Source organism: Molossus molossus, unplaced genomic scaffold (assembly GCF_014108415.1).
Source record: "Molossus molossus isolate mMolMol1 unplaced genomic scaffold, mMolMol1.p scaffold_m16_p_9, whole genome shotgun sequence".
Classification (NCBI taxonomy): Eukaryota; Metazoa; Chordata; class Mammalia; order Chiroptera; family Molossidae; genus Molossus; species Molossus molossus.
Window position 1 is genome coordinate 103,547,524 of NW_023425403.1, and position 25,706 is coordinate 103,573,229.

General features: G+C 42.0%; 1 protein-coding gene across 1 annotated transcript in view; it reads right to left on the minus strand.

The window, feature by feature from the left end:
• Positions 1-25,706, minus strand: part of SGCG (sarcoglycan gamma) — a 108,586-nt gene that overhangs the window by 9,565 nt on the left and 73,315 nt on the right. Inside the window, exon 6 of the mRNA XM_036250229.1 lies at positions 16,163-16,235. Coding sequence (XP_036106122.1) covers positions 16,163-16,235 — 73 coding nt within the window. The remainder of the gene's footprint in view (positions 1-16,162; positions 16,236-25,706) is intronic.

Sequence of the window (25,706 nt, forward strand, 5' to 3'; positions counted from 1 at the left end):
GCTTCCTCCAGCTTGTTGCTTGGGGCAGATCTACAAAAGGTCCAAGGCTCCCTGAATTCTGCCTCCAACTGTAAGCTACTCCACCTCCCCCAGAGGTTGCCTGGTCTTCCTCCAGAACCTTCCACAGAAAGACTGTAGAGTGGGCCCAAGCCAAGCACGATTCACAGACTTCCACAGGTCATGAGCTCAGTATGGTGGGGTGACCAGGATAAGGAAGACAGGGCCAGTGGATACCCTACTTGGAGGTCACAGAGTCAGAAACTCAGCGAGGGGAAAGTGGCCCCTACCCCAGAGCCAAACCGCTCATTCTCTGCCACAGTCTCAGTCTAGCTCACCCAGGAGGAGCATGCTGTAGGTTCGGTTTGGGTGCCGCCAGCGGTCCCCTTGGCACCACCAAGCTCAAAAGGGCAGAGCCTCCAGGGCTCAGGAAGACAGATCAAAGAGTCTCCAGTTAAGTTAGCCAAACCCACAGAAAGGGCCATGAACTTGTCCTGGACCCAGACAATAGCCTTTGGGGAAGGCACACTCAGAGCGCCCCAGATTTCAGCAGCACACCCTCCCCCTATGGAAATGAGCTCAGCTGGGTGGGGCCACCAGGAATTGGGAGGCCGATCCAAACGGTCTCCCATTGGGGTATTGCCAGCAAACCTACAGGAGTAGGGCAGGCACCTCTTCCCCTTCCCAGGACAGAGCAGGCTGAGACCACAGGGGAGATAGGAGTGGCCTCCCCATGATGTAGCTACACACCTAACACCTGTCCATTTGATTGCCGGACGCAAACCTCCCCAGAAGACACTCCAGAAGTTTCAGTGCTGCATGGTGCTCTGATCTGCTTGTGCAACTGCATCATCAGGGAGGGGCCACAGCGTGGCAGGGCAGGCCCAGTGATTCAATAAGTCAGGGGGCTGCATGTTGGCTGTATACTTGAGGTGGGGAGGAATGGTCCCCTTTCCAAAGCCACATGGTTCAATCACTGAGTATCCAACAAGAGCTTCTCCAGAAAGAGTCCCCAAAAGGTCCCCACTGGGTGCAGCCAGAAGAACCCTCTGCAGGACTGGAGCAGGGAAGAGTGGTGTAACACATTAATTGATTTGACGATATTGTACCATTCCTGCATCCCAGAAATAAATCCCACTCAATCATGTTGTACATATTTTTAATATATTGTTGGAGTCTATTAATTTTGTTGAACAATTTTGCATCTAAGTTCATCAGGGATGTTGGCATACAATTTTCTTTCTTTGTAGAGTTTTTTATCTGGTTTTTAAATTAGGATAATGCTGGCCTTATAAAATGATCTTGGGAGTTGTTCCTCCTCTTAAATTTTTTGGAATAGTTTGAGGATAGATGTTACTTCTTTGAGTGTTTGGTAAAAAAAAAAAAAATATATATATATATATATATACACACACATATATGTGTGTATATATATACATACATGTGTGTGTATATATACATATATGTGTGTGTATATATACATATGTGTGTGTGTGTGCATGTGTATATATATCACTTGTGAAGCCATCTGGTCAGGACTTTTGCTAATTAGGAGTATTTTGTTGTTATTTTTTAAATCTTAACTTGAAGATATGTTTTATAGATTTTAGAGAGAGGAGAAGGGAGAGAGAGAGAAAGAGAGAGAGAGAGGTGAGAGAGACATCAATTGGTTGCCTCCCATTACACACCCCAACTGGGGCATCAAACCCACAACCCAGGTGTGTGCCCTGACAGGGAATTGAACCTGTGACCTTTCAGTGTAGAGGATGATGCTCCAACCAACTGAGCCACACTAGGTAGGACTGTTGAGGAACTTTTTTTTTTATTACTACTTTGATTTCATTGGTTGTAATCAGTTTATTTAGATTTTCTGTTTCTTCTTGATTCCGTCTCGGAAGATTATATGTTTCTAGGAATTTATCCATTTTTTCCAGATTGTCCAATTTGTTAGCACACTGTTAATAATATTTTCTGTAAGCCTTTGTACTTCTCTTCTTCATTTCTGATTTTATTTGGGTCTTCTCTCTTCTTTTCTTCATTAGTCTAGTTAAAATTTGTCTATATTTTCAAGGAACCAGCTGTGAATTCCATCGATCTTTTGTATTGTTTTAGACTCCATTTTGTTTATATCCTCTCTGGTCATTATTGTTTCATTCCTTCAATTCACTTTGAGCTTTGTTTGTTGTTCTTTTTTCTCTTTCCTTTAAGTGCAAATTTTGATTAATTTACTCATGATTTTTCTTATTTCTTGAGGTAGCCCAATATTGCTATGCATTTTCCTCTTAGAACTACTTTTTCTATGCCCCATAGATATTTGAGTTGCATTTTCATTTTCATTTGTCTCAAGGTATCTTTTTAATTCTTCCTTAAACTCATTGTTAACACACTCATTGTTCAGTAACATGTTATTTAGCTTCCATGTGTTTGTATGTTGGTTTTTGGTGTGTTTTTTTTCAATTGATTTCTAGTTTCAAACTAGAGAAGATCCTTGATATGATTTCAATCTTCTTAAATTTATTGAGATGTATTTGTGGCCTAACACATGGTCTATCCTGAAAAATGTTCCATGTGTACTTGAAAAGAATGTATATTCTGCTGCTTTGGTGTGAAATGCTTTTCAAATATCAAATCTATCTGGTCTACTGTGTCATTTAAGGCTACTGCTTCCTTGTTGATTTTCTGTCTGGAAGATCTATCCATTGATGTTAATGGGGTGTTAAAGTCCCTTACTATGACTGTATTACTGTCAATCTCTCCTTTTATGTCCATCAATAATTCTTTTACATATTTAGGTGCTCCTGTGTTAGACTGATCCCTCTATCATTATGTACTGTCATTCTTTGTTTCTTACTATAACCTTTGTTTTAAAATCTATTTTGTCTGATATAAGTATTGCTACTCCAGCTTTTATTTTCATTTCCATTTGCATGAAATATCTTTTTCTATCCCTTCACTTTCAGCCAGTGAATATCTTTCTATCTAAAGTAGGTCTCTTGCCACACAGCATACATTATGGGTATTATTTTCTTATCCACTCAGCTACCCTATGTCTTTTGATTGGAGCATTTAATCCATTTACATTTAAAGTGATTATTGTTAGTTACTTATTTATTGCCATTTTATTATACATATTTATGTTTCTCTTTTTCTTTCTTTCTTCTTCTTTGAGAAGACCGTTTAACATTTCTTGCAATACTGGTTAGTGGTAATGAACTCTTTTAGCTTTTGCTTGTCTGGAAATCTCTTTATTTCTCCTTACTGGATAGAGTAGTCTTAGTTGTCGGCCCCTGCTTTTCATCACTTTGAATATTTTGTACCAATCCCTTATGGCCTACAAAGTTTTTGTTGAGGAATCAGTTTACACAAGGGAGCTCTCTTGTAGGTAACTAATATTTTTCTTGGTGGTTTTAAGATTCTCTCTTTGTCTTTAACCATTGCCATTTTAATTATAATGTGTTTTGGTATGATCTTATTGAGTCGAGTCTGCTTTTGGGATCTGTGCTTCCTAGATTTGAGTGTATTTTTCCTTCACCCAGTTAGAAAAGTGTTCAGTCATTATTTTTTTAAATATGTTTTCAATCTATTGCTCTGTTTATTTTCCTTCTCATAAAACTATAATGCAGCTGTTGTTATGCTTGATGTGGTCCCAGAGATCACTTGAACTATCTTCACTTAAAAATTCTTTTTTTTTTTTCTGGTCTGATTGGGTGTTTTCTCTTACCTTGTCTGCCAAATTGCTGATTTTATCCTCTGTTTCATCTAATCTGCTATTGATTCTTTATAGCAGCAGTTCTCAACCTGTGGGTCATGGCCCTTTTGGGGGTCGAACGACTCTTTCACCCTCAGGGGTCGCCTAAGACCATAGGAAAATACATATTTCCTATGGTCTTAGGAACCAAGACATGGCGGGTCTGCACACAGGCAGATACGCCCACATATAACATGAGGAACTGTATTAAAGGGTCATGGCATTAGGAAGGCTGAGAACCACGGCTTTATAGTATTTTTTGTTTCAGATATTGTATTCATAATTTCTGACTGGTTCTTTTTTATGGTTTTTATGCCTTTTCATTCTTGCTATCTCTATGTGAAGTTCTCACTAAGTTCCTGCATATCTTTATAACCATTGTTTTGAACTCTGTATCTGGTAGATTGCTTGCCTTTATTACATTTAGTTTTTTTCTGGGGAATTCTCCTGATCTTTCATTTGGGGCATATTTCTTTGTCTGCCAATTTTGGTTGCTTCTCTCTATATTTTCCTGTTTATTAGTTATATATGCTATGTCTCCCAGTCTTGGTAGAGTGGCCCTATGTAGTAGGTGTCTTGTGGGTCTCAGTGATGCAGTCTTCATGATCATCTGAGCTAGATGCTCCAGAAATGTCTTTTGTGGGGTTATGTGAGCCTTCCTGTTGTAGCCTTGATCACTTTTGGCCAATACATGGGTGAGTTGGCCCTCAGGTTGGCTGAGTGTAAAGACTTATCCCAACCACAATGTACATCCTGCTATGTGGGGGCTGATCCCAGGAAGCAGAATTTACCCCAGCAGGATATGGTGCCTGCCAACATCTCCCTTTGATTGTGCTTCTTGTGGAACTAATTAGGTTGTGCTCTGATGTGGTCTGAAGTCAGCCACCAGATGTGTTTGTTCTGGAACCTCTTGGGAGGGACTCCAGTGCAGGTCAATGTCAGACTGCTTGTGAGTGGTCTTGGGTTATCTGTTAGGAGCTACAAAGTAATAACTTTGCTGGGCATGGGTGTCCATGGGAGAGGCCAAGCTACATACAGTAGATGGCTTCCATCAGCACTGAGCCTGGGGCAAGTCAGCAAAGGCCCTAGGCAACCTGAGTGCTGCCTACATTTTACAGCTGCCTGTTAGGCCCAGCCACTGAAAGAGCCTCTGCAAGCACACGAGCTGCATGAGACAGGTTCTGAGTAACCAGTCAGGGGCAAGTGGTGTTCAGTAGTTTAATACAGATTCAAACTCTGTGCCAATGCTGGGTCTGAGGCCACTCAACAAAAGTCACAGGGTACACCAATGCCAGTCACCACCCTGGGCCTATGGAAATTTGTGTGGGGCAGTCTTAAGGAGTCACCCGAGTGGGACCAGTAGAGTTCATTAGGCTAAAACAGATTGATATTTCTCTTTCTGGAGGGAAGGGTCTGCACAGGATCAGTGGCACCATTTAGGGCATGCAAGGAAAAATGGCCCTCGCACTAAAGCCACACAACATAGCTAATTCCTGTGCATTTCTGACCCCACCATCCAAGTCTGCTTAAACCTTTTCATGAGCCTTCCAAGAAAGTCTACAACACTGGCCCAGGCTGGTCTCAGCTGGCCAATTCTCCCACAGGGTGGGAGCTTGTTGGGGCTGGGTAATAGGGTGTTGAAGTGCAGGCTATGTCGTAGGGAGAAAAGTACTTGAACCAGGAAAGAAGGCATCAATGGCCAGTGTGGTAGAGGGCACAGCACAGGTGGCTGTCCCTCCAGCCCTCTCTCGAAAGTGACACAACCCACTCTTTTCCTGTGTGACTCCAGTCCATTGTGAGCTGCCATGTCTTCACCCAAGCCCAGGGTGAGTACGCATGAAAATATTTTGTGCACTGGCTCCTTACAATCCCACCTGGGTTTCGAGCAGTCTCTGGTCTCATTCTGGTATATGGAATCCCTGCTGTTTTTCACACCCAGATGTTATATGGGCTCCTCTTCCCAGCACTGGTGCTCTGGACTGGGGAGCCTGGCATGAGGTTGAGACACTTTGCTCCTCAGGGGTGGGGACATATACAGTTTAGATATCCCCTTGGGTTCTCACCTGCTGCATGTTAGTGTGGGGCCAGGCCTTTTTGTGTCTCCACCCTTTCTACAAGTCTTGGGGTGGTTTCTTTAGTATAGCCTTAGTTATGAAACTTTTGTTCTGCTAGTCTTCGGTTGGTTATTCAGGTTTATTGTTCTGTAATCTAGTTGTAATCTTAATTAGTCCTTAGAGGTGAGTGTAACTTTTACCTACTCCACTACCATCTTTGATTGTGACTGTTTGTTTGTTTTCATTTTTAAAAATTAACATATAATTATCTTTCTCTATCTGACTTATTTCACTTAGCATAGGTCAATCCATGTTTTCACAAATAGCAGAATGTCATTCTTTTATTATTGCTGAGTAATATTCTATTGTGAATGTGTATAACATTTCTATCCACTCACTACTGATGAACATCTACATTGTTCCTATATCTTGACTCTTATAAGTAATGCTGCAATGAACATAGGGTGCATATTTCTTTTCAAATTAGTTTTTTCATTTTCTTTGGATGAATACCCACAAGTGAAATTGAATTTCTGGGTTTTACGATAGCTCTATTATTAGTTATTTGAAGAACCTCCTGTTTTACATAGTGGCAGCACCAATTTGAAGTCCTATCAATGGTGCACAAGTGTTGTCTTTTCTTCACATTCTTGCCAACAATTGTTATTTGTTGATTTTTTTTTTTTATTATTATAACCATTTCACTGGTGTGAAGTGGTATCTCATTTCAGTTCTGATTTGCATTTTCCTGATGATTCGTGAAGTTGACAATCTTTTCATATGTCTGTTTGGCCATCTTCTTTGGAGAAACGTCTATGCAGATCCTCTGGCCACTTTTATCATTGGACTGTTTATTTTGTTGTTGTATTGTATGTGTTTTTTATATATTTTGGGTATCAATACCTCATTTTATATATCATTTGCAAATATATTCTCCCATTCAGTAGGTAGTCTTTTTGTTTGGTGATATTGTCCTTTACTGTGCAGAAGCTGTTTAGGTTGATTAAAGTCTCATTTCTCTCTTTTAGCTTTTGTTTCCCTTGCTCAAGAGGATATATCCAATAAAATATTAGTAAGACTAACATATAATTTATTACCAATGTTTCTGTCTAGCTCTTTTATAGTTCAGGTCTTATATTTACATCTTTGATCCAGGAGTGTTCCCGAGCCTCTAGCCCCCACCCAGGGTGATGGAGCTGGGTGGGGAGGCTGCTTCCCTCCTGTGGCAGAAGAAGGCGATGCTGTGGTGTGGGAGACGGTTTGCATGGCATCCATTTTGCAAAAATCTGCTCTGCCATCTCCTGCCCCAAGGCAGGATATCTCTGTCTGCATCTCTGCATACAATGTTTCTGCATTCCTTTAAGTAACCATTTACTCAGCCAGTTATGCTGTTTGTCTTTTGTTCCACCTGTGATATTTACATGATGTTTACTTGAAATTGCTTTGGGGTGGTCACCACAGACATGCTTGGCAACAAATGTTCTTGTTTTTCTGCTTCTTGCCCTATATATACTGTGGATCTCCCCAGAATAAACGAGACTTGATCAGAATCCTGTCTTGTCTCCATTTCTCGTGTCTCTTGTCCCTCCTCATCCTCACTCCCCCTCTAGAGTCCTCGTTGCTCGACCTGCGGGACGGGTCACTGTGGTGCAGGGGCACAGCTTTGAGAGGCCCAGGTGGATCATCCGCTCCATGCAGTTGTCAGACCTCACAAAGCACCTTCCCATCAGAGACTGGCAAAGAAATTGAGCAGATCCCACAGTGTCATGCCTGAAGTTACTAATGGCCTCATTCAAGAAAGGCCAAAACTCTCCCACATGCCTGTAACCCAGCGCTCCTGATTCAGCCACTGTGACTTGACACCCCTGATGCCCAGACCCACTGCTGTGATTGGCCACACCTAGACCACCAGGCACTATAACCAGGCACATCTGCCCAGCTGCCCGAACCACCATCGCAATCTGGCACCCCCAGCCAACTGGAGCTGCCACTGTGGCCAGGCATACCTGGCCTACTTGCCCAAACCTGGTGCTGTGACAAGGTGTGCCTGGCCCCACTTCCATGGCCTGATTCCCCCAGACACCTGGGCCCATCACTGCGACCCTGCATTCCCGGACATTCCACCACCAACTGACACTCCAGATGAATGGGCTGCTGCCATGACCTGGTGCGCCCAAACGCCAGGGCCCACCACCGGAACCCTGCATACCCAGCCATGACCCAACACCCCCTGACACCAGGACCTGCCACCATGACCTAACACACCTAACAGCACTGCATCCATGAACCACCAGACATTCAGACCTGCCACTGCAAAACGGCATGCCTGGATCTGTTGACAAAACCAGCACTTTCAGCTGATCTGACAGTGACTCACAGTAGCCTACACCAGAGAACTTTTTAGAGGATTGGTACTGACATACCAAGGGGTCAAAATCAACAACATCAGAGCAATATTCAGCAAACTCCACAAACAGCAGATCTAAGCACCTGTATAACAGCTGGAACATTGTGGTCAGGGTTGAGACTTACAGTCAGCAAGCCTGAGGGGTGACCCCACTCTCAAGTGGGGAATCAACAATCAAGACCCAAGTACAACAGAAGAGCCCAAATAATCCACACAAGGTCGTTCCGAGAGCATCCAGCTCAGGAGATGAAGGAGGCTCCACTGCTGGGTCTCACTAGACATTTTCAACATACGCTGCCTCACAAAGACTGGGAGGCGGAGCAGTTCTTTATAATACATAGAACCAGATCCAAAGAGACAGCTAAAACTGGGAGATAAAGAACCAACCCTCAAATGAAAGAAAAGGAGGAAATACCAGAAAAGGATCTAAATGAAATTTAGGCAAGCACTTGATCAAATATAGAGTTCAAAGTTATAAAGATGCTCTAACAACTTAGTGACAATTACAAGAAACTTAATGAGAACTACAAGAACTTTGTGGAAACTATATCAGCATGAAAAAAGATGTAGGAATCATGAATAAAAATCAACTGGAAATGAAGGATGACATAGCTGAAGGAATCAACAACACATTAGAAGAAATTGAGTTATTAATTAGCAAATTAGAAGAAAAGGTAAAAAAACAACACCCAATCAGAGCATCAATTAGAAAAAGAATTAAAAACAGGAGTATTGAGGAGAAAAAAATGGCAGCGAAGTGAATGGAGGGACCCAGACCGTCTCCCAAGACCAAACTGGATTTACAACGAAAACAAAGGCAAACCGTCAGGAAAGGGCAGCTGAAGGACACCTTGGAGGACCACTTAACCAGAAACACCCACTCAGTCCTGGTAGGCTTGCGAGGACGGGAGAGGGGACCAAGAGCCCAGGGTCCGCAGCGGCCTGGGCAGGGGCCAGGGAACTAGAGGGGAAGTTAACTCTACCGTCTTTCTTCCCACCGTGCCCGGCCTGGAAACCCTGTAGCCGGCTAGGCTAGGCTCTCCGCTGAAGCCGCACAGACTCGCAGCCGGCTAGGCTAGGCTCTCCGCTGAAGCCGCACAGACTCGCAGCCGGCTAGGCTAGGCTCTCTGCTGGAGCCGCACAGACTCGCAGCCGGCTAGGCTAGGCTCTCTGCTGAAGCCGCACAGACTCGCAGACCCCAGGCAACTCGGTGGGACCGGGGAACGCGGTGGAGAGTTAACTCTACCGCCTCCCTCCCTGCCGTGCACGGCCTTGGAAACTCTGCAGCCGGCTAGGCTAGGCTCTCCGCTGGAGCCGCACAGACTCCTGGCCCCCAAGGAACTGGGCGGGACCAGGGAACTCGGAGGGACCGGGGAACTAGGCGGAAAATTAATTCTACTGCCTCCCCTCCTGCCGTGCAAGGCCCTGTAGCCACTGAAGCCGCACAGACTCCTGGCCCCCAGGCAACTCGGTGGGACCGGGGAACGCGGTGGAGAGTTAACTCTACCGCCTCCCTCCCTGCCGTGCACGGCCTTGGAAACTCTGCAGCCGGCTAGGCTAGGCTAGGCTCTCTGCTGAAGCCGCACAGACTCGCAAACCCCAGGCAACTCGGTGGGACCGGGGAACGCGGTGGAGAGTTAACGCTACCGCCTCCCTCCCTGCCGTGCACGGCCTTGGAAACTCTGCAGCCGGCTAGGCTAGGCTCTCCGCTGGAGCCGCACAGACTCGCAGCCGGCTAGGCTAGGCTCTCTGCTGAAGCCGCACAGACTCGCAGACCCCAGGCAACTCGGTGGGACCGGGGAACGCGGTGGAGAGTTAACTCTACCGCCTCCCTCCCTGCCGTGCACGGCCTTGGAAACTCTGCAGCCGGCTAGGCTAGGCTCTCCGCTGGAGCCGCACAGACTCCTGGCCCCCAAGGAACTGGGCGGGACCAGGGAACTCGGAGGGACCGGGGAACTAGGCGGAAAATTAATTCTACTGCCTCCCCTCCTGCTGTGCAAGGCCCTGTAGCCGCTGAAGCCGCACAGACTCCTGGCCCCCAGGCAACTCGGTGGGACCGGGGAACGCGGCGGAAAATTAAGTCTACCGCCTCCCTCCCCGCCGTGCACGGCCTGGAAACCCTGTAGCCGGCTAGGCTAGGCTCTCCGCTGAAGCCACACAGACTCCTGGCCCCCAGGCAACTCGGTGGGACCTGCGAACGTGGCGGAAAATTAATTCTACCGCCTCCCTCCCCGCCGGGCACGGCCCTGGAAACTCTGCAGCCGCTGAAGCCCCACGGACTCACGGCCCCCAGGGAACTGGGCGGGACCAGGGAACTTGGCTGGAAATTATTCCCACCACCTCCCTTGCCACCCTGCATGGGCCCTCCTAACGCTATAGCCTGCTAAACTCTCCGCTGGAGCCACACAGACTCCCGGAGAACAGGGGACTTGGCGGGATTAAAGTGGGTCCTCCCTGGTGCATCCAAACCCAGGAGAGGGAGCCACAAACAGCAAAACACGAACACCCACTGGGAAAACTTGGCAGACTCCAAAGCCCACTGTGATAACCAAAATGGTGAGAAACAGAAACAAAAGCCAAATGAAAGATCAAGAGACCTCTACAGAAGATGAAATAAATGAGGTGCAGTTAAGCAAGTTAACAGAACTAGAATTTAGAGCCATGATGTTGCGGAAGCTCAACAGCATGTGTAAGGACATGAGCAACATGAGTAAAGACATAGAAATGTTGAAAATAAACCATCTGGAAATGAAAAACCAACAGGAAGAAATGAAGAATGACATATCAGAAATGAAAAACACACTGGAAGGTCTAAAAAGCAGAGTAGGGGAAGCTGAGGACCGGATCAGTGAATTAGAAGACAGGCTAGAAGAAATCAACCAATCAGAAAACCAAAAGGAAAAAAAGATTAAGAAACAAGAAGAGAGCTTAAGAGAATTGTGGGACAACTGGAAACGTAATAATATTCGTATCATAGGAGTCCCTGAAGAAGAAGAAAGTAAGCGAGGGCTAGAGAATATATTCAAAGAAATAGTGACAGAAAACTTCCCTAATTTGGTGAAGGAAGAAGGCATTCAAGTTCAAGAAGCTCAGAGAGCCCCAAGTAAGAAGAACCCAAACAGGCCCACACCAAGACACATAGTAATCAAACTGCCAAAAATTCAAGACAAAGAGAGAATCCTAAAAGCAGCAAGAGATAAGCAACAGGTTACCTACAAAGGAACCCCCATAAGGCTCTCAGCTGACTTCTCACAAGAAACATTACAGGCTCGAAGGGAATGGCATGAAGTAATCAAGGTCATGAAAAACAAGGATCTGAATCCAAGACTACTCTACCCAGCAAGGCTATCGTTCAAAATAGAAGGTCAAATAAAGAGCTTCCCAGACAAAATAAGGCTAAGGGAGTACATTAGCACCAAACCAGCACTGCAAGAAATGTTAAAAGGACTGCTGTAATTACCAGGAGAAATGGGAAGAAAAATAGAACCACACTAAACAAAAATGGCAATAAATAAGTACATATCAATAACCACCTTAAATGTAAATGGACTGAATGCTCCCATAAAAAGACACAGAGTAGCTGATTGGATAAGAAAGCAAGACTCATCTATATGCTGTTTACAAGAAACCCACCTCACAACAAAAGACTCACACAGATTGAAAGTGAAGGGATGGAAAAAAATCTTTCAAGCAAATGGAAAAGAAAAAAAAGCTGGGGTAGCAATACTGATATCTGATAAAATAGACTTCAGATTGAAGGCCATAACTAGAGACAAAGAAGCCCACTACATAATATTGAAAGGATCTATCCAACAGGAAGATATAACATTGATAAACATATATGCACCCAATATAGGAGCACCAAAATATATTAAAAATCTTCTGGAGGACTTCAAAGGAGAAATCGATAGCAATACAATCATAACAGGGGACTTCAACACCCCGCTCACATCACTGGATAGATCCTCTAGACAAAAAATTAGCAAGGAAACAGAGACTCTAAATGAAGCACTAGACCAAATGGATTTAATAGATATCTACAGAGAACTACACCCCAAAACTACAGAATTCACATTCTTCTCAAGTGCACATGGAACATTCTCAAAGATAGACCACATGTTAAGGCACAAACTAAGTCTCTACAAGTTCAAGAAGATTGAAATTATAACAAGCATCTTCTCAGACCACAATGGTATGAAACTAGAAATCAATTGCAAGAAGAACATACAAAGACATTTTAACACATGGAAGCTAAATAGAATGTTATTAAACAATGAATGGGTCACCGAGGAAATCAAGGAAGAAATCAAAAACTTCCTGGAAACCAATGAAAATGAGGACACAACAATACAAAATCTATGGGATGCAGCAAAAGCAGTTCTGAGAGGGAAGTTTATAGCACTACAGGCCTACCTCAAAAAAGAAGAAAAATCTCTAATAGACTACCTAACCTCACAACTTAAAGAACTAGAGAGTAAACAAAAAGAAAACCCCAGAGCAAGCAGAAGAAAAGAAATAGTAAGGATCAGAGCAGAAATAAACGACATAGAGACCAAAAAAACAATCCAGAGGATCAATAAAACAAAGAGCTGGTTTTTTGAAAAGATAAACAAGATTGATGGACCCTTAGCTAGACTCACCAAGAAACAAAGAGAGAGAACCCAAATACATAAAATCAGAAATGAAACAGGAGAGATAACAACTGACCCTACAGAAATACAAAAGATCGTTAACAACTACTATGAAAAATTATACGGCAACAAATTCGAAAATCTAAGCGAAATGGACAAATTTTTAGAAACACATAGCCTCCCAAAATTGGATCAGATAGAGATTGAAAACTTGAACAGACCAATAACAACAGAGGAAATTGAAGATGTAATCAAGACTCTTCCAGCAAACAAAAGCCCAGGCCCAGATGGCTTCACAGGGGAGTTTTACCGAACATTCAAAGAAGAACTAATACCCATTCTCCTCAAACTATTTCAAAAAATTCAAGAAGAAGGAAGACTGCCAAACTCGTTTTATGAAGCCAGCATAACTCTAATTCCAAAACCAGAAAAAGACACAACAAAGAAAGAAAACTACAGGCCAATATCCCTGATGAACATAGATGCCAAAATCCTGAACAAAATACTAGCAAATCGAATCCAGCAATACACCAGAAAAATTATCCACCATGACCAGGTGGGATTCATCCCAGGGATGCAAGGCTGGTACAATATTCGCAAATCCATAAATGTGATACACCACATAAATAAATTGAAGAATAAAAACCACATGATCATATCAATAGATGCTGAAAAAGCCTTTGACAAAATCCAGCATCCATTTCTGATAAAAACGCTCACCAGTGTGGGAATTGAGGGATCATACCTAGACATAATAAAGGCCATATATGAAAGACCTACAGCCAACATCATACTCAATGGGCAAAAACTAAAAGCATTTCCCTTAAGAACAGGAACAAGGCAAGGATGCCCACTTTCGCCACTCCTATTTAACATAGTACTGGAAGTCTTAGCCACAGCAATCAGACAGGAAGAAAAAATAAAAGGGATCCAAATTGGAAAGGAGGAAGTGAAAGTGTCATTATTTGCAGATGACATGATACTGTACATAGAAAATCCCAAAGACTCCACCAAAAGCTTACTAGACTTAATAAATGAATTTGGCAAAGTAGCAGGATACAAAATTAACGTCAAGAAATCGATGGCATTCTTATACACCAATGATGAACTCACAGAAAGAGAAACTAGGCAAACAATCCCATTTACCATTGCGGCAAAAAAATTAAGATACCTAGGAATAAACTTAACCAAAGAGATAAAGGACCTATTCGCAGAAAACTACAGATCTTTGAAAAATGAAATAGAGCAAGATGTAAAAAAGTGGAAGAACATACCCTGTTCATGGATTGGGAGAATTAACATCATTAAAATGTCCATATTACCCAAAGCAATCTATAGATTCAACGCAATCCCCATCAAAATACCAACGGCATACTTCAAAGAATTAGAACAATTACTTCAAAAGTTCATATGGAACCAAAAAAGGCCTCGAATAGCTACAGCAATCTTGAAAAGGAAGAACAAAGTTGGAGGGATCACAATACCAGATTTCAGGTTATACTACAAAGCCACCATATTCAAAACAGCCTGGTACTGGCACAAGAACAGGTATATAGACCAGTGGAACAGAATAGAGAACCCAGAAATGGACCCTAGGCAATATGCTCAATTAATATTTGACAAAGGTGGCAAGAGCATACAGTGGAGTAAGGACAGCCTCTTTAATAAATGGTGCTGGGAAAATTGGACAGCTACTTGCCGAAAAATGAAACTAGACCATCAACTTACACCCTACACCAAAATAAACTCAAAATGGATAAAAGACTTAAATGTAACCCATGAATCCATAAAAATCCTAGAGGAGACTGTGGGCAACAAAATCTCAGACATCATACGCAGCAGAATTTTTACTGACACATCACCTAAGGCAATAGAAACAAAGGAGAAAATGAACACATGGGACTACATCAAACTCAAAAGCTTCTGCACAGCGAAAGATACAATCATCAAAACGGAAAGGCTACCCACTGTATGGGAGAGCATAATTGCCAATGATATATCAGATAAGGGGTTAATTTCCAATACATATAGAGTGCTCACACAACTCCACAAAAGGAAGACAAAGAATCCAATTAAAAAATGGGCAGAGGAACTAAATAGACACCTCTCCAAACAGGACATACAAATGGCTAAGAGACATATGAAGAAATGTTCATCATCACTAATCATCAGAGAGATGCAAATCAAAACAACAATGAGGTATCACCTCACACCGGTCAGAATGGCCGCCATCAACAAATCATCAAACAACAAGTGTTGGCGAGGGTGTGGAGAAAAGGGGACTCTAGTACACTGTTGGTGGGAATGCAGACTGGTGCAGCCACTATGGAAAACAATATGGTGTCACCTCAAAAAATTAAAAATTGAACTCCCATTTGACCCAGTGATCCCACTTCTAGGAATATACCCTAAGAAGCCTGAAACACCAATCAGAAAGAATATATGTACCCCCATCTTTGTAGCAGCACTATTTACAATCGCTAAGATCTGGAAACAGCCCAAGTGCCCATCAGTAGACGAATGGATTAAAAAGCTGTGGTACATATACACAATGGAGTACTACGCAGCGGTAAGAAAGAAAGATCTCTTGTCCTTTGAGACTACATGGAGGGACCTGGAAAGTATCATCCTGAGTGAAACAAGCCAAGCAGAGAAAGACAAATTTCATATGATCTCACTGATTTCTGGAATATAATGAACATAACAGTTTGAGGACAATCCCCTAAGGAGTGGGGAGCTGAGAGAGGGATGAACAACAGAATTTATATGCATATAGGCATGAACAGTGGACATGGACAACAATCGGGGGAAGGGGCGGGGAGGGAAGGGGGAGGGGGGAACCACTGGGGGAAAAAAGGAGAATCATTTGTAACAAAAATTAATCAGTAAAAAAAATAAATAAATAAATAAATAAATAAATAAATAAATAAATAAATAAATAAATACTTAAAAAAGGAAAAAAACAACAAAAAAACAGGAGTATTGTTTAAGGGAGCTTTGGGACAATATGAAATATAACAACACCCACATCACAGAGGTATCAAAAAGAGAAGAATCTGAGTAAGGAATAGAGAACTTTTTGAAAAAAATAATGACACAAAAAACTCTCTAACATGGTGAAGGAAAAAGTCACACAAGTTAAGGTATGGTAAAGGTGGGGGGGGGCACAGGAGCAGGGAGGTGTGGGTCATTGCGGGGGGGAATAGGGGAGACAGCTTTCAACAAAAAAAAGGTGATCTGGTAACAACTGCTAAAATACCACTCTAGCACCCATCCAGGTTATCTTCTATAAGAAAGTATGTTTATATTTGAACAAAATTTTTACCTCAGCTCCTGAAATGGGTTGGCACTTACAAGGGGAGTCTCCACTGAATGCTCAAAAAGAGCCCCTTCAGGCCCTAAACAAAAAACAAAGATGCATCATTTTACAAAAGTAAAATAAAGCACATGAAACAGAATACGCAGTTAGACTACATACTACAGCACAAGTAGGTTTTGATCTTTGTTGGTGAATTCGTGCAGATGTTTGAAGTGCACACACACACAAAAATAGGCACACCCCAGTTGGGTGGGTCAGTTGGTGGAGCATTGTCAGATGCACCAAAAGGTTGCAGGTTTAACTACTGGTCAGGGCACATACACAGGTTGTGAGTTCTATCCCCAGTTGGGGCGCATACGTGAAGCAATGTCTCTCTTTCACATTGATGTTTCTCTCTCTCTCTCTCTCTCTGTCTTCCTTTCTCTCTCAAATCAATTAAAACATATCCTTGGGTGAGGATAAAGAAAACATAGTGAAAATCCCTCTCTTGCTTTTCCAAGGATATCACAATTTCAGTAGGTTCCTATAAAAATATGATTATTAAAGCAATTCCAAATATGCACCCCAAGATATGTCTTAGGGTCTGCCCATGGCTTAGGTCCCATCCCAGACTTAGAGTCTGCAGCTGCAGTTTGCAAATAATTTATTTCTCTCCCTCTTGGTCCCAAAAGGAGCTCAGCAAACGTTTTTACATTGTACAGACTTTCCTCTTTAGGGAATACTGAAAACAATTTAAATGTTTATTTTTGAATTTATTTTTGTACTAGTTGTGATACTTGCCATTAAAAACCTGGTGAACATTTCCCAGACACCAAGTTGAGCAATCATGAGCTGGAGCAGAGGACTTGCCAGCAGTCTCTCCTGACTTAACAGTTCATAACACCCTCGCATTTTCTCCACAACAATACTACCTGTATTAGCTTTGCCATTGCATTTACTGCTTCTCCAGTAGTTTTGTTTAAATATGAAGACATAGCCTTGGCTAGTTTGGCTCAGTGGTTAGAGCGTCGACCTGCGGACCAGAGAGTCCCTGGTTCGGTTTCCACTAAGGGCATGTACTTCAGTTGCAGTTTGTCCCCGGCCCCAGTTGGGGTCGTGTGGGTGGCAACCACTCAATGTGTCTCTCTCATATTGATGTTTCTCTCTCTCTCCCCCTTCCCCCTTCTGCTCTATCTGAAGATAAATGCAAAAATGTCCTCGGGTGAGGATAAAAAATATATATATATATATATTCTATATATATCTATATATCTATATATAAAACAAATGCACACATTCTCATTCAAGAAATAAAAGTTTGTGGCAAATAAGTAAAAGAGATTGAAATTAGTAAAAAATGAAAATTCAAAATAACAAACCAGATTTGGTAGCATGATCAGCACAAAAACTATAATCAACTGAAATAAAGGAACACAAAAGTGATGGTCAATGTTTCATGAAATCTACATTACAATTCATGGAAATTATATTCAGATGAGAACAGATCCTCATACATGACACACTTTCTAGTATTTATTTATTTTACATATATATTTTTCTTTCTATATTTTTAGAAAGAGAGGAAGGGAGAGGGAGAGATAGAAACATTGATGAGAGAGGACATCAATTGGCCACCTCCTGCATGCCCCCACTGGGGATTTGGCCCACAACCTGGGCATGTGCCCTGACCAGGAATCAAACTGGCGACCTCTTGGTGCAGAGGTTGACGCTCAACCACTGAGCCACACCAGCCGGGTATGACACACTTTTCAAAATACCACTTAAGCAAACTTCAATAATGATGATGACCATCATGTAAAGTAAGACTATTCTAAGCATTGGAGTTTCCACAATAAACTAACTGTGCCAATCAAATTTTGAAATACAATGTCTGGTTTGCCTGAAATATAGACAACATTTTCTGTTTGGTGTGGGGAGGGAAAAAAATAAACACAATAATTTGTGTGATACTTGTATTCCCCGTATCCTTTTCTTTCTCCCTTGCTTCTCCTGACTTGCAAAATACATCTTAAGTAAATCATCACGACAAGTAGGGATATGCTAAGTATAGTTACACACTAAGTAGATTTACTGTCTGTGGTTTATATAGCATTGTTTGAAACATGAGTAGTGCTTTGTTATGAGGAATCTGGGGTCAGCTTCATATATCATTAGGCCCTGGCCGAGTAGCTCAGTTGGTTAGAGTACCGTCCCGATACACCAAGGTTTCAGGTTCGACCTCCAGTCAGGGCACATACAAGTAGCACCCAATGAATGCACAAATAAATGGAACAACAAATCGGTATTTCTCTCTCTCTTCCTCTTCCTCTCTATCTCTAAAAAATCAATCAATAAAAAATAAAATAAAATATAATAAAGATTTAACTAATAAATGTATAAATAGGTGGAATAACAAATTGATGTCTCTTGCTCTCTTTCTCTCAAATCAATAAGTAAAAATTTAGAAAAAGGCTTATTTCTATAGGTAGGCTGGTAGAATAATTAAAAAATGGGGCCATACACTTTGTATAATTATTTTACCTCTTAATTTGTATATAAATAAAGTGATATGACTGAAAAAAAAGAGTCAACACATCTTACTGTCTATAAACACACACCCTTTCTAAAACAAGGTAGAAACTACAATGTATTTTTTTGCAATTTTTATTTTATTTTAACACAGCTTCAATTCTTCTTCCTCTAAGAACTGGAATTATCCTAAGAGTGTCAGTGGGACTATTTATAAGAAAATATAACTCCATAATTAAATTAAAAAAATTTTTTTCTTTATTGATATTAGAGAGAGAGAGAGAGAGAAAAGGAGAGGGAGGGGGGATAAAAACATCGATGAGAGAGAACATCAATTGGCTGCCTCCTGCATGGCTGCCACTGGGGATTTGACCCACAACCTGGGAATGTTACCTGACTGGGAATTGAACCAGTGACCTCTTGGTGCATGGGTCAATGCTCAACCACTGAGCCACACTGGCTGGGCCATAATTAGATTTAAATGCATGCCAATTACCTTCTAATGTGACCAGAGTCAGTGATGTTTTAGTAATGTGATAATGGTAATGTACTTGTGGGCAGACATAAAGTCTACAAACTAATATGTATTATCTTCAAATAAGAGTAGTGGTTTCTCTATCATTGAAATGGAAATATCATTACTCTTTAGCCTCAAAGTAAATACTCTTTAGAACTTATTTGCATATAATAAAATAGATGTCTCCTAAATGGTTTCATAAAATATTTCTCAGTAAATGGTTGTTGATTTTCAATGTAATTGAATTTTTTTAATATTTTCATTCACATTTATATATCCCCAACTAAGACTATATATAAAAATATAATTGGTGTAGCACCTGCTTCTTTGAAAAATAAAACATATTATTTGAAGTTGTATAATCTAAATTGTAGGTGGGGAAAAAGTCTACTATAAAATTTCATCACATAAATCATGTAGTAAAATGACCTTGTATAATATGATGTTATATATATAAGAAAGTGTGATAAAACAGACCAAAAGAAAAAAAGCCCAGTCTTAGAATGTTAGCACTGTTTAAAGAATATATCACCAAGATTAGACTTGATAAATGGTCTGGTCATTTCTACTCTAAAGTATCAGTAAAATCTGAATGACACCTAGACCAATTTATGACGAATGATACTCATGTGAGGACCTATAGTCAGACTGCAGTACAAGATGGATTGAAACGGTGAAGCATTTGAAAGGTCACGGGGCAGAGCCCAGCACTCTTAGGTCATGGATAGAGCCCAGCAGCTGCAGGGGAAATTGCTCCAAGCTGCCCCATTCTTCCTAACATACGGCTACTGCCCGGTCCCCTCAGTTACAGAAACCCAGAGTTCAGTGTTAACACAATCAAACTAGATATAACAGACTGATGTGGGCGAGGGGGTGTCTGTTAAAGCTGAAAGTCTGCTATATAATAAGGTAGGTTTTCCGAATGTGTATGTTAAAACATCGACAAATTAGTTAGTTTACCTGTTTTTACTTATATAAACACATTTGTGTAATTTTAAGTATGTACGAAAAGCTTAATTTCACAGACAATATTTCTATATGTATTGCCTATGTACCCACCATAGTTTAAGACTGTAATAAACCAGTATGTGATCTAAATCAAAATAAACATTTTTTGAAAATACACTTTTATCATATTTAACTAAACAAATAAACAATGTTCTTAAAAATTTTTAATTTTATAAAAACACAAAAAATTTTCTATCATGTTTGACGTCCGGGCACTTGCTGTAGGTATTCCTGCTTTGAAAAAACCATCAAGTTTTGTTTGAACTTTTGAAATCTGCTACTTTTTAAAAAACTCATTAACTCTCTAAAATTACAAAAATGGGTGCAATAAAGTTGAATTTTGTTATCTGAAGAATTGTCAATAAATGTTAGTAGATTGTGGAGATGAGATCTAATCACTGATAACTTCATTGTTGGGCGTGTTGTTTCTTCTTCCTCGTTCTCTTCACTCCCATCCTCATCTTCCAAAGTCATAACTTCATCTGCTGTTTCACTTCCAGTCATGATGATACCGAGGGTCACCGCCATCTTCTAACCACAGTAAAACATCTTCCTCAGCTCCTTCTTCTCCACTGTGTTCTGTATAGTCCTACAATGATTAGTGACCTCTAGCTTTTCTAAATCCAAGTCTGCACCTTTGTCGTCAAGCAAATTCTTCAAACCATTTCCCAATGTTTGCACTTTCACTTCTTCCCATGCTGCAGCAACATTCAAAATTGCCCATTTTAAAGGGTAACTCTTGCCCTGGCCGGTTTGGCTCAGCGGTTAGAGCGTCAGCCTGCGGTCCTGAGAGACCTGGGTTCGGTTCCCACTAAGGGCATGTACCTCAGTTGCAGTTTGTCCCCAGTCCTGGTTGGGTCGTGTGGGTGGCAACCACTCCATGTGTCCCTTTCACGTCGATGTTTCTCTCTCTCTCTCTCTCTCTCTCTCTCTCTCTCTCTCTCTCTCTCTCTCCCCCTCCGACACTCTATCTGAACAAAAAATAGAAAAAATGTCCTCGGGCGAGGGTAACTCTTTAAGGCTTGTAAGGTCTGCTGTCCGCTTGTAGCTTCTTCATTATCTTCATCCAGCAATACAAGCATAACTTCCTATGAAAACGTTTTGCAGTATATTCATTTGGTTGCCAGAATTATCCCCTGGTTCATAGGCTGGATAAGTGATGTATTTTTTGGCAAAAACATGCATCTAAATTTGCCATCTTCTGAACATAAAATATTTTCAGATGGATGAGCAGGAGCATTGTCTAAAAGCAGTAAACATTTTGTAAATTCCAGTGGCCTTCCAAGCTCCTCGCCTTGACATTTTCTGACTGCAGGGACAAACTCTTCAAAAAGCCAGTCTTGGTAAAGTCCGAGTTGAACCAATGCCTTTTCAGAGTTATAGTACAAAACGGGAAGATGATTCATGATATTTTTTAAAACTCTACTTTGCGAGATTTGCCAGGAATTACAGGTGCCAGTTTACGCGATCCACGGACATTGGCACAGAGCAGCACTGAGATCCTGTCCCTGCTGCGGTTTCCTCCAGGGGTCGATTTGTCATATTTGGAGGCTTGTGTGTTTTCAGGTGCAGAATGCCAGAGCAATCCAGTTTCATCAGCATTGTAAACCTGAGATTATAATACCATTTCCTTATTCATACATTCTATTAATTTTTTCCTAAAGGGTTCAGTATCTTCTCTTGGAGCATTTGATGCTTCAGCATGAGTTTGTTCATGACCCTGTGCCTTTGGTGGGAGCACTAACCCTGCCCATCACTTGCTTTGAGTGGGGTTCACGCGACCGGTTCATTTCGTTGCTGCGGACTGCACTTCCCCGCCCAGCGGGGCCAGGGGACCTGCTGTGTGGCCGCTGCACGTGCCTCTTGGGCTGAGTTCCCGCTTCCGGGACTGGTGTTGGCACCCACATCACGTATTAACGCACGTTTTCAAATGCTGTCTTTGCCTTTTCCAGCGTCTGATATGCTTTGCTTTTTTGTGCCATTCTGTCCACATACACGTGACGCAGACACTCCCGACTCCAACTTTTGTTCGATTTCTAATTTTTGATTTAGCGTTAAAAACTTTTTTGCTTGTCCATGTTTATTTATTTTTATTATTATTATTATTTTTGGTACTTGCCCTAGTGGAAACCGAACCCCGGACTCTGGTCCGCAGGCCGAGGCTCCAACCGCTGAGCCAAACCGCCAGGGCTGTCCGTGTTTTAAGGCAAGGGTTACAGCAGTGTGATTTACTGTACACATATAATGCCACACTTACACTGAACAGGTCTGGTACACGCTTGCCGCCTCCAGTCACCCCGAGGAACCCTTGCACACAGCGGGGGCGTGGCTTAGTGGGGGGCGTGGCTTAGCGGCAGGAGCGGGGGGGGGGGGGGGGGGGGGGCGGGGGCAGCACACAGCACTGCTGCGGAAAGTCGCCCACGGAAAACAGGACCAGTCCCGGCGGGAGAAGCGGCGTGGTCTGTGCTAATCATTCCCAGAACACTGTTTACCAGCGGCGACTCGGGTTTAAATATGGAAACTATAATTGTAGGTGTGTAATATTTATTTATGTCAGCGAAATTACTACAGTAATTTTCCAACATATGGCCTATTTGCTAAAATTTGTTAAAAATAATAACTGAGTTATTAACAGAAAAATAACCTAATTTAATTATAACCAAGTCTTGGTTAAAAGCATTTAAAAACTAACAGGGTGTTGATTTTCATGTATGACACGTGGACAGGAAATTTTGTCCGTCAAATCTGAAGTCTGTAAATCGAGGTCCGCAAAATTGAGGGTTTACTGTATTTCTGTTCAAACAATAGATAATATATACCCAGACATCTGTGAGATTTTTGTATTTACACTGATAACTATTAATTCCACATATTCATTGAGCATTTATGGACTGAAATGGGCATTTTAAATGGTGAGAAAAATCCCGTTGCTCCCTTTACAGTCAAAGTTGCTCATAATGTGTCTACTGCCTCCTGTTCTCCTCACTCTGCCACCACCAAAATCTGTCCTTCGCCTAAATTCCAACAGAAAGTCTCGTTAATATAACAGTGACCCCCGTGATAATCAATCCAAGGGCAATTCCTCACCTTTCCTGGACCCAAAGTTCTGGGAAGTGTCTCTTGGTACCAGGAGTGAGCTCTTGTGACATCCTCTCCCACACAGTCTGTCACCAACTCTCCCTGGTGACTGTCCTCCCTGTGATGGGCTCTGATGCTGGCATCCCTCAGAGTTCACTTTGCGGATGATGTTCTCATTTATGTCTCTGTTCTAGGTTTCTGCTCCAAACACAGGTAGCTCACTTATCCAAGAACTGGCTCCACATGTTCACTTGGCTCTTTCGCAAGTATCTGCAGTTTATATCTAAAACATGAACTGTGCCCAGCCAGTGTGGCTCCGTGGTGGAGCGTCGACCCATGCACCAAGGTCACCAGTTCAATTCCTGGTCAGGGCACGTGCCCAGGTTGTGGGTCTGATACCCAGTGGGGGGCATGCAGGAGGTGGCCAATCGATGTCCTCTCTCATCCATGTTTCCATCTCTCTCTCCTCACTTCTTCTCTAAAATCAATAAAGAAAAAAATTAATTAAAATATGAACTGTCAGTTCCCTCTGCGTTTCAGATGTCTTCCCTTCCGTAGGCATCTCCATTACCCAGAGAGTAATGCCATCATCCAGACACAAATACAAGCTTTTCATCTCTGCTTCCCTCCCGGGCGCCTGCCACAGATTTGATCTGTGTCCCTGCATGTCAGTTTCAGTTTGGAGTCTTTAGGTTCCCTCAGTGGTCTTTGGAGACCATTGCTACCGTCGGGGGCCAGGTCACCACCACCTATTACCTGTACTGTAACTGACATCATTCTATGTGGTCTTCCTGCTTCCATTCTTCCCTCCAGACAATATATCTTCCATGTAATGGTCATATTGACCTTAACATGTATAACAAACTAAGGAGTACTGTGTCCCAACAATCCAATGTCTTTCTTTCGCCCTTAAAACAAATTCTAACTTCTTACGATGGTCTACAAGTCCCTGCAAAATCTGGCCCCTTTCTATCTCCTGTTACACCAGGCTTATTTCAGACTAAAATGTAATAATATTAAAAAATTAAAATTATGAAATAATTTGACTGGCTTAGCCCTTGGGCTTGTTTCCTCATTAGTGATAAGAAAATGGATACGATTACAGGATTCTGTTTTTCTTACTAAAAGTTGGGGAATGGACCCAGCCTAGCAAATCATTGCCAAGAACTAAAATACATTTGGGGCAAACTAACAATTTATCATCTGCCAGAAGTCAGCCCTGGCAATGAAATAGAATTTTATTTTTTGAAGATGACATTCGAATGCTATTCCAATAATGTGTTCTGTAACCATGGTTAGCAAAGCAGGCTAACTTTGGTCACTCGGTGACCAATTCTATTTATAGGGAGGAAAATGAGGTTCTTAAAGGCCTAGATCAGTCTCTAAATGAGTTGGTTGAATTGTTTAATCTCCTCCATAATTTTGATTTAAAACGATTCTTCAGTTTCCTACTTGATTAAAGTCTACATGAAAGCTGTGTAAGAGTTAAAGAGATTTTTATCTTATTCTTGGGGTCCGTAGAACACAGGTAATAGCAAGAAACCACTTCTTTATCTGAGTCAAGATCAGGATTTAGTGCAAGTCAGAAATTTGGAGTGTGCCACCTTAAAGAAAGCGCCACTTCATGCCCCCTTAGATTCCATCCTTGGGGCAGTTGTGCACGTAAGCAGGGGGGAAGAGAGAGGCAAAGCATCGACTCGTCTCTCCCATCCCGAGTGGAGCTGGCTGCCGTCTCTTCTCTTATCGCTCTTCTTCCCTTGGCTGTCAGCTGCAGCTGCTTTTGCTGATCCAACAACTCCAAAGGCAACTTGGAGTCAGTCCATTTAAGACAAGGACCAAACTCCTACAGTAAGTAGTGGATGACAGCTCCAACTGGAATTTATTTTGAAAAATTAAAATATATAAAAATATTCTTATTGTAATTTATATTTCACAGACCTTAGTCATTATGGTAACAACTATGACATTATATGAAATAAAGAAGAAATCAAGTTTTGTTGATAGTGCAGTGTCTCCAACACAGTTGAAATCGTGTAACGGCTGTACTAGTTTCCTGTTTCTGTGATGCCCATGGTATAAGCTATGATAAACTCGGCAGCTTAAAGCGACCCCCACTTGTCAGCTTGCAGTCTGTAGGGCAGGAGTCCTGCCCGTGGCTTCGGCTGGGATGTATGCTCAGGGTCTCATGGGGCCCGATCCGGGGCCCTTTCTCCAGGCTCCTCCTGGAGCCCAAAAACCTATCCCGGTCCTTAGCAGACTGTGTTCAACAGTTAATGTTTTACCTATCAGCTGAAATAGAAACATCATCTAAAAGGAAACATGTCTTAATTATTGTGTACTATAGGTATTTAGCTTAATTACTAACATATAGTAAACATTAAATAAGTGTTAATAAATTCTAGAGAAATAGTATAGGTTTAAGGTAGACCAGTGGTTCTC